This window comes from Anarrhichthys ocellatus, unplaced genomic scaffold, assembly GCF_004355925.1.
Source record: "Anarrhichthys ocellatus isolate YVR2014 unplaced genomic scaffold, GSC_Weel_1.0 scaffold40, whole genome shotgun sequence".
NCBI lineage: Eukaryota > Metazoa > Chordata > Actinopteri > Perciformes > Anarhichadidae > Anarrhichthys > Anarrhichthys ocellatus.
The window spans coordinates 988,140-998,703 of NW_022280070.1; the positions used below are offsets into that span (position 1 = coordinate 988,140).

The window sequence follows — 10,564 nt, forward strand, 5'->3', positions numbered from 1 at the left end:
TGTGTGTGTGTGTGTGTGTGTGTGTGTGTGTGTGTGTGTGTGTGTGTATACAGTGCAGGTGTCACTTTGTTCTGAGGGTGCTGACAAGCATGACAGACAGGAATGAGGTCAGATTCCACACACTCCTCCACAAAGCTTTGGGAATCAGGGGTATTTTTGCCCGCGTGTCCTCGGTGGCTATCAGGTTTTAACAGAGTGGCTTTGTATGCTGGGTGAGCCAGGTCATGCCAGGAAAATGATACCTCCATCCACAGGAGGCAGGGCACACAGCCTCACTCTGTTCCATGCTGTGTTGCACATGCTAATGCTGGGGTGCTTCAGAAAGGAAGGGAGCATCCAACATATGTACTCTGAAAAAAGCTTTTTGAGCATGGAGTGGTATGACACCTGAGCTGTAAAGTGAACCTTAGAGTCTAAGCGATACTAGTCTTTTCTCCTGTCCACTCCGTTGTCCATCCTTTTGTATTCATCCTGTCCTCTTCCTCCATCACAGGTATGAAACGTCCGTTCAGCCCATCAGCTCTGCCGAACAACGAGCTGGACAGGAGGGGGTTTGGCGCCAGGCCGGGACTGCAGATGGACTGCGAGCCTTGCTGCGACACCCAGGATGAAGGTTTAGTACCGGATGAGCAGTCACCAGGGGGAGCCCTGCCTTCTGCGCTCTGCAGACCCAAAAGGGAGCGAAAGCAGCGGTGCTACACTTTGTGTGAGGTTTGCAACATCCAACTCAACTCAGCCGCACAGGCCCTGATCCACTACAACGGCAAATCCCACCAGAAGAGGGTCAAGCAGATCAGCAATGGCAAGGTGCCAAGTAAGACAGGTAGGCCTGGAGCGCCACTCGACTGACCACAATGTTAGCTTATTGTTACGGAATCTGATGTAAATGCAGAACATTGGATAAAGTGCTCTGCCTCTGGATTTTGTAACCCTGTCCTAATAGGGCCATCCACGTTAACAGAATCCCACACACTGTTCACAGCACACTGTCACCAGCCTCTGTGTACCAATCCCCCCTACTTGTATTCAATAGAAGTCAAACAAATGCAATTCTATTTGCTGAAATGTGTTCAGACAATGCCTTGGGCTGATGAACAAACACACACACACACACACACACACACACACACACACACACACCAGTTGAGCAGAGCTGACTGAAGTCAGCATGTGAGACACTAATTAAATGTTGGTTTCGTTTGATGGTTGTGTTCCTGGGAGTGATGCGGATGGAGTGAAGTTGGACATTTTTGTCATTCTAGTCACAGCCTCGATTAGGACTTCGCTCCAGGGGAATCAGTTTCTCTGTTAAGTTTGACTCGTTCACACTCTTTTTGCTCTTTCTTTAGCCTTGCTACAATGACGCACACAAGTCTGGTAAAGGAAAGTAGGCAGGCGGACAGGCAGACAATAAGCTAACATAGCCTGTTAATAAAAAAGAATCAAGCAGAGATAAACAATTTGGAAACCCATGTTCATGCTCAGGTTGACTGAAGACTGAGACGTCACAGTGGATTGTGTCTCAGCACGGCAGGTGTCTGAGCTGTTAGACGTCTTTCTGTACCCAATCACATGGCCTACACTGTCAACAGCCAACAGGGCTTCGTAGATAATTTGGTCTGATGCATGTGTGCTTATATCTGGCATTTATGTGTTTCTGACGTCTGTGTTCCTGAAAGAGCTGAACAGTATTTGAACCGACCCTATCTGAAAAAGGCATTTTGGAACATCAGGATATAAAATCCTTCAAAGCGAGTGAAATAATCTCATCCCAGTGGTGGCTCTATGTGGTTAAATGTCAAGCTCTGAAAAGATATTTCTAAGGCAGCACTGGACTGATGCTACAGGCATTAGGGATGTTCAATGGTTACATTTTTAAGATAGCTGGGGAAAACCATGCGGGGTCAATACACCCCTGAGCAAGGCACTTCAACACCAAGAGTAAAGGGCAGTTTCTATAGAGGCTCACAGTATTTATTTCTCTAAATGTCTTGTTGTAGCATCTAAAGTAGGTCTTAAAAGAGCAAAGAAATCTCTGAAATAAAAATTGATAAAGCCATTCAGTGCATTTTTAAAGAACTGAAATTCCCTGAAGCTGATGTCTGAGAAATGCTATTTGTGAAACCCACTGCAGTGCTATACTTTAACAGTTGCATAATAGATGATGCATTATTTGTCTTCCAAATAAGTTCTCCTAATGCTTTTGAAAATAATGGATAAGTTATTTGGACGACATTGCCTGAAATTGATTTAGTGTTTGTAAAGAGAAGACGTTTCTTGCATTTACATCGTTTTGTTGTCCCTTTTTGCAACTTTTCTGGAGAAAGTGTGTTCAGAATTGGTTCTGTTAGCCTGTTGTATTATTTCTAATGAGCACTTTTCTTCGTATTTCTTATGGATTTCCTTGTTGGGAAGCGATTATATTACAAAGACAGGGGTCTACAACTGTTGTACCCGTGGACAGGCTAAAAGTGAAGGTTTACAGTCAAGAAGCAGTGTGAGTGTTTTATTTATTTTACATTTATCTGCACCGAGTAGTTTGAATCATTAATAATGAATCAGTGGCTCTGAATCTCTTTTTGTATCTCTGTCCTTTCAAGAGAATGATGAGATGTTGCTGTACTCTCAGTGGAAGTACTGAATTAAGGACATGGTAATTCATTGTGTTTAAGCTCAGTGTATAGACATGACTTTTTCAATACGCTGACATATGATTGTCATATAATGACCTTTTCATAAACATGGCCTACATACATCAACCTGGCAGTAATGTCAAGGTGCCTTCAGTCGCCTATGACTCTTTCTGTGATTGCTTGATCTAGTTTATTTGTTTTTTCAGTATGAAATATTGATTTATCTCAGAAGTTCCATGCAGCACCCAAGGACTTTGTTAGGCAGCTTTTCATGACAGTCGATCACATCACGATTTTAGTCGTGATTCATCTGACAGTAGAAAGACAAAAAATGTGTCAACGAAAACATGTGGCTCTATTGATGCAGAGAGTTAACGATCACAGAGGAGAACAGTATGTCATCGACAGTGACTGTCAAAATAGTGAATGTAGCATTTAGTTGATTGCAAAGCAAAAAAGAGGAGGAAAAAGAGGACGTTTAAACATTTTTATCAACGTGGGCAGCACGACTTTTTAGAAATTGGTTCTGAAAATGCGAGTGTTGACAGAAAACCTTCGACAGTAAACAGTGCGTTCAGATTTATCTCCGTTAGTGTGGTCACAGCCTGAGATCAGCACATATGCTTATCTTGAGCTGAAAATTGGGTTTTAGCGGTGGTGCAAAAAGTGCTTAGGTCCTACTTTTTGGCGAGAACGTCTTCACCCATACAACACCCGGGAGTCGAGTATTTCTGACGGTCTTGTGTGCTTATGGGCCTATGGAAAATTATGGCCATGCATCTGTCTTACATGTGCATGTGTGTCTGCATGGATGCATGCATATCTTGTGCATGAATAAATACATGCATAACATACACAGAAAATAGGTGTGTTATCCTCTTCACAAGACACAGAAATATGCATTCATCTGTTCACGCGCATACAAACATACACAATTGCACAGCATCTAAGGCTCTGCCACAGTTTGTTCTTATCAGCCCTCATCCGTGGCGTTTGCCTGATTCAGCATGTTCGGGTGTGCAGCAGAGGCAGCCGGTGAGATGGAGCTGTCCGCCATGGCCAATCGGTGATTGTACCGTTTTAATGCAGTAACTCCTGAATTTTCAACTCCACCTGACTGCAAAACCAAATTGGCTCAAAGCAAAGCACTACTTTTCCACTTCTGAAAGTGATTCACGGTGGTGAGAGAATAGTGGGCTACTTTGTTTAGTTTGTGTCCCGCCGAGTCTGTCTTTCTACTGTGATTACAAACTAATCGTATATTATTTCTTACGGAAGCACAGAACACAGGTCAGCTTGCCGTTGGCTCTGGTCTTTGCTGTGTGTTCAAGTGCAACCTTCCGTAGAAGAAATGATGAGACGCAAAGTGTTTCCCAAGTTGCTTTACTCTGTGCTTACTGTAGCTGCAGCAGAGCGGCGAGCATGGAACAAACTTCATAGATTCATACACCTGTTCTCTAAATTACCCTTTTTGGTACACTGCTGTGCTGCAGACTGCATATATAGAAGTTTGTGAGTGTGTGTTTATGTGTTGTTTGTGTGGCGCAGGGACTGCTGAACTGTTGTGTTGTGCAGATTCTCTCTGACATGCAGTCACAATCACACAGCCTTATCTCTCCTCACCTTCTGCTGACTCCCTCAGGCAGCCAGCCCTGCTGTGTCCTCAGCTCCACCACAGCTCCTCTGCTGTGTGTGTGTGTGTGTGTGTGTGTGTGTGTGTGTGTGTGTGCATCCTGCATGTCTGGTTCAGATATTTTTAGGATTCTTAAATGCTGCAGAGTCTGTAACTTTTGCTGTGGAAACATAAATACGTGCTTCGTTGCCTCTGTGTTTATGTCAGCCCCCATATGTACAGTAAGGCATCCATGCTTGGATCTTTTTCTAGGTTTATAGGTTCCTTGAACAAAAAATATAGCATTCATCTTCTAAATCAATGTGTGCATGTGTGTGTGCGTGTGTGTGTGTGTGTGTGTGTGTGTGACTCCCAGCGAATCTTCTCCATGTCGGCGTGTGTTTTCTTCCCGCTCTGCTTCACTGAGCTGACAGTGGGTTCAGGCTCTTTCCTCCCTCCTGTCTCTCCTCCTTTCCCTCCCTTCTTCCTCATCTCTCCCTCCCTCTGGCATCGATGCTGGACATGAGGCAAAACCAGTCACACTAAAAAATGAATGTGCACTGATTAAGTGGTTTCACCCTGTTCTAATGGAGAGTGATATTCAGAGAAGCTTGCTGACGGATCAGGATGGAGAGAAGAAATCCAGATGTTTGGGTGACAATGTTTTTATCTCAATGTTTCGTAGCAAGTTCACTGTGTCAGTTTACATTGCTATTTACACACACATTTTAAAATGATGTGACGATAATGTATTGATGTTAAAACACTATATGTTGCTTCTTTTAAGGGAATGTTTAAAGTGTGGCGCCCACACAAATTAGCTGGTTTTCCATCAACTTAGCTGGAGCAAATATATTTCCTGAAGATTGAATACAGATACTTAAAAAAAAATACAAACAACAAATCCACAAGCTATTTTTTTTACCTTGGCTGCTAATGCTGGCTATATTTCATCCTGTCCAAAAAGAAAACCAATCACAATGCTTGCAATATTTCAATGCCACCGACATGTTTTGAACAAGAGCAAAAACTGGTGGAGGTGGAGATATTTTTCAATACATTTATTTGTGTTTATTGTGTTTACATCACTTGCATAATTTACTCACCAATAGAAAAAACAACAACCATGCTGTTCATCATTATCTTTATAGAAATACAAGGAGGAAAGCCCAGGTGATTTGTGGGACTCAGAGTTTTTCTCACAAGCTAACTTCAAGTTAAAAACGAGTTGATCTCCTGAGGATTGTATCCGAGATCACTATCCATCTCAGTGCATATGTGTGATGCGAAGTTGCAGTGCATCCTAACGTGTGCACGGACACATGTATGTATCTGACAATACACCTTCAAAAGACTTGTATTTAGGCTTCTTAATTCACAAGGCGGCAATTATGCTGTTACATTTACATCCGCATTCCCACAGCACTCACACACTTGCTCACACTCTCTCTTACAAACATACAGATGTGGCTCATTTCTGCGATGCTATAAATAATCCCGATGATCAAATGATGGTGGAAGGGTGTGGAGAGAGAGAGAGAGAGAGAGAGAGAGAGAGAGAGAGAGAGAGAGAGCAGGAAGGGAAAAGGGATGGAGAGAGTGGACAGCAGCCGGGGCCTGGCCTGATATGGCCTGATATGACCCAACAGAGGCGGCTGTGGATCTATAAATCTGACAACACACTGTTTTCCTGTATCTGGTTGTTTTTCACGTGTTAATCTTCCTTGGCTTTGTGAGGAGGCATAAATGTGTCACGTGTGGACGTGTTTTCTGTGAGACACAGAAAGTGCGAGGAGGAGGGAGAGAGAATTCGCATTATTTTTTTTTCATGGACCTCTGTCTCGCATTTTCCTTTGATATGTTTGTGTGTGTGTGTGTTATGTTTGGGTAATGTGAGCCTCCTCTTCATGTTAGTCTCTTCATCGTGGTCCCCGTCTGACTCCATCTCTCTGGCTCTGTTTTAATAAAGCGTGAGGAATTGGATTAAAGGCAAGGATTTTCTGCTTGAATGCATTTGCGCATCTGCGTTTTATTTTTGTGCTGCCTCGCCGTTTTCCAATTTTCTTCCCCAGTGGAGTTAAATGACTTTCCCCTCCTTTGGACATACATGTGCATATGTTGACTGCGTGTGGTGTTTCTGTACAGAGTGGCCTTATCTTAATCTTTGTATATCATTGAGTATTTTCTGCCTCAGGTCGGTCTATTTGATGTTTTCATGAATCTATTTTTTTAATTTTACGGAGAAATTACAATGCAGCTGCTGGTTGTCTGCTTTATCTAACTCCAGAAAAGACAAGGGCAACCATTAAAATCCCCACAATCTAGTAAATGATCAAAACAAAGAACAACAAAATATGCTTTGCTTTTTGGCTGTGAACATTTACAGTAAATTAAAATCACAATGAGGACATATAGGAGATAGCAGTGACATATGTTATAACTGCATGAGTTAACCATCTTTTACACCAATTTTAGCAATTCCTTCCCTCAGTGTCCTTTCCAGGTGATGGCAATTGTGTAAATCTATGTAAATGCTATGTGGCTGTGGAGTCTTGCACTTTGTTCTCAACCCTCCACCTCCGATCCCTCCGCTCGCTGTCCTTCTCTCTCCCTCCTCTCTGCTTCGCCGCAGGGTGTGACCCTCTATATGCCACGGCAGTTCAAACTCTGGAAAAAGGTCGGTGGGCATACCGGGTCAACAGACTAGGGCGCGTGTGGAGCGGGAAACATGAGAGGAGCCGTGCTTATAAGGCCACGGGGGAGAGGGGCACATCTCTCAGAAATCATCCGATGTCTGTTTACCCGGGTTCTGACAGGTCGACCAGCTCTTTCTGCGGATAACGGCAAACAAATCTCACAATGAGCCATTATCTCGCCTGTCTAATGCACAAACCCATACTGCGACATCTGCCGCAGACATATCTGCGAAATGAATTGAACCGTTTGCCAGTTTGCTAAATGTCAGAGAATATCAGACAGTTCCAACACTATTTTGTCAATTCGGTCACCTAGCACGACCCTGTCTCTCACTTTCTCCATCACTGTTGCCTTTGTTCCCTCTCACATGTGTCCTTTTTTCATTCTCAAGCTGCAAATGGAGTTTTACCCATTTGGGCTTTTTATTGGCACAAACGTGTTGTATCAGATCCCCCACCACAGCCTCAGTAGATATGTTGTATATTTGATATATAGACAACAAAGGTACAATGGGACCTGATGAGCCTCTCTCTTTCTCTGTCACTCTCTCTTGGCCAATTTTGCCCTCTTCCCCCACTGGCTCATTGTAAAAAGACCCATGAAAGGCTTTTTTTTCTGGGCAGAGACGAGTCCTTTTAACCCCCCCCCCCCCACATCTCGCCTCCACCTTAGCCATCCTCTGAGCCCCATCATTACAGGCCTTTAGAAGAGCCAAATTACAGCAGAGTGACTTATTACCAGCTGTGTCCAGGGACGGGGATGGAGGTTAGAGAGGGAGAAGGTAGGCAGAGGAATAAGGGGAGATAAAGAGTGATGAGGCAGAGGAACAAGGAAGATGGAAGTTCTGAGGGGAAGGATCACATTGAAGAGATGGAGAGAAGGGGTAAAGATTAGAGAGGAGATTGAGAGGCTGGCTTGAATAGAGAGAGTGGGTAGTGTGTGTGTGTGTGTGTGTGTGTGTGTGTGTGTGAGTGTGAGAGAGCGAGACACAGACAAACACTGTCATTTACCGAGTGAGGCAAAGCTGTCTGCTAATGGACACATGATATATAGCCCCTAAAAGTTTGCTGTGCCTCCATAGTTCCGAAAGTTCACACGTACCTCCCATCCCTCACATCCAGTGCCTTGCCAGTGGAAGCAATGCACTATGGGATGCCAGCAACCAGCTCTGCGGAGGGTCGGATGAGTTTTTTGACTGTCAGTCTTTGGGACGTTAGAGCATCATTTTTTGGAATTTGATCTGATCTCATGAGAGCGCTTGTTTCACATTGTGTTAGTGGAATCGGCGGCAAAGTAGTCTGACAGTGTCAGAGCGTTTGTTCGTGTGTGGACCTCCAGAGACCCGCGCCGTGTCGTATACAAAACTGAAGCAGACACGCTTTAGTAAACAGATGTAAACTAGGTGGAATGCGAATGGAAGTGGGAGGAGGGAACGTATGGTGCACTAACTAACACAGAAATAGACTCCTCACTGGTGTAGATGTGCGTAGCTTTTCGCCTAACACACCCACAATGGAAAACACACTCTCATCCTCTTATCTTTATTTCACACCAACAAACAAACGTCTTTTTTTTGTATCTGTGTTTGTACCAACCTCAAACTGAATGACATATTAGCACATACTTAACAAAGTGTCTATGGAGTGGGATACACGTTACATGCATTAGGGCAGAGGTAGCCAACACGGTGCCCGCGGGCACCCTGTCGCCCGCAGGGACCACGTGAGTCGCCCGCAAGGCATGTTCTAAAAATAGAACTCGTCACCATGGAGCTCCGTCTAACATTGTAGTTGCTGTTCTTTTTTAATCAAAAACGCTTGCATTAGTGTAGATTTTAAAATGACAATATTTGTTGTCATCAGAGAGTTGGGTACCCGGAGGCGCACGGCGGACAGCCAGGACGATGCCGCCGCACCGCACTAGGTTTTCAGGTTCCGAATGGCGGGCGCTTCCCGTTGGCGCAAGACGCGCGTCGCGAGCGCACCCTGTCGTCAGGTCCGTAAATCCTCGGAACAGGCCGCGGGGAAATCCGACCGAAAAGGCCCAGACTAGAACGCGGGCGCCCGAAGACGCTCGGCTATAGACGAGACTTTTTACTAGTTTCTTCGTGGAGAAAAAGGTACCATTGGAAAAGCTGGTGTCGGTGACAACAGACGGGGCTCCCGCGATGACGGGCCGGCATGCAGGCTTCATTGCGCAATGTAAAGGTGACCCAGACTTCGCAAAATTTCTACATTACCACTGCATCATTCACCAGCAGGCGCTATGTGCAAAAGTAACCGGCTTTGATCATGTGATGATACAAAAATATCAGACATGTGATACCTCTGACTTTCAAATGTTGAAACAGATTAACAGAAATAAAAGTTGCATGTTTAAATATGTATGTGTAGCTGTACCATCATTGTTGTGGAAATCATTATTAATAATTATTGTGAGGAATAATTAACTGACATGATCAAACAGTCTCTTCACATATATTATTATTATTATTAAGGTGATCTGTGCAACTTTGTTATTCAGGAAGTTTGTATCAAATAAGTAGCCCGTCGTACTACTCGGTACCTTGGAAGTAGCTCTCAGTTTAAAAAAGGTTGGTGACCCCTGCATTAGGGAAACCAAATGCATTAACTGCAATCTAATCCACTTTTATACACAATAAACTCTTTTAAATATATAAAATAGACAGGTTTATTTGAAAGGCACGGTTCAAACACAAGGGAAACTCAACTTTAAGTAAAGCATTGACATAGATTAGAGCAGCATTTAAACTGCGTGTGTTTTTCTAAATTTACTCTTCATATTTTTTTTATGAATTTAAGAGAAGAACAATACGGTATTTGAGGAAATATGGCAGGTTGAGCACCAGCAGGGGAATGAGAATCAAAGTAATCAAACTTGCACTGTAGCCTACATGGGCAGTCGGTGTGTTGTTATTGAGGAGTAAGGAACACGCCAGCATCTTAATTGACTTCAGTGATGTTTGCAGGTACTTTTACATGCTGTTTGATGTGGTGCATTTGACCAGCTCATTAGCCTAATCTAGCCTGATGTTAGCAATGCACTCTTCCCCGGTGAATGTTTGCATACCTGTTACACGAGCTAAATTGCTGGACAAGATGTGTATTCATGTTTGTAAGTTATAAGAAGGGGACTTTAGCAGGAAAAGCTAATGTGAGTTGTTGTTCAAAGTCTGAACTTCAATCCCTTTTTGTCCCAAAATTCATGCACCTGATTTGTGCATGAATGTACTTATATAACTTACAGGTTTTATGCAAATACCGTGAGCTCCCTGGTGAGCATGGCCAGAAGAGACAACCTACAGCTCCTCCTGACTCCCACACACAAAACATGCATACACACACGCAATGCCATTTAGAGAGCAAGCGAGGCAACTCATGGATGATTTTCATTGTTATTCATGTATTAATTTATTCGGTCATGGCAGATGTGAAACAGGGCTGTAATATGCAGATGTGGGTTTGTTTCTCGATGGGAATTTTCCGGTCCACTGCCTCTAGCTGCCACTAATAATAAAGACAGGCAAGGAAGGTGGAGGAGGAAATGTGGAGGGGAGAGAGAGAGAGAGAGAGAGAGAGAGAGAGAGAGAGAGAGAGAGAGA

At 43.8% G+C, this 10,564-nt stretch overlaps 1 protein-coding gene across 2 annotated transcripts in view; it reads left to right on the forward strand.

The window, feature by feature from the left end:
- Positions 1-10,564, forward strand: part of znf385c (zinc finger protein 385C) — a 111,236-nt gene that overhangs the window by 37,701 nt on the left and 62,971 nt on the right. For both annotated transcript variants that reach the window (XM_031867678.1, XM_031867679.1), the window contains exon 2: positions 494-823. In XM_031867678.1, coding sequence (XP_031723538.1) covers positions 496-823 — 328 coding nt within the window. In that variant the 5' untranslated portion in view covers positions 494-495. The remainder of the gene's footprint in view (positions 1-493; positions 824-10,564) is intronic.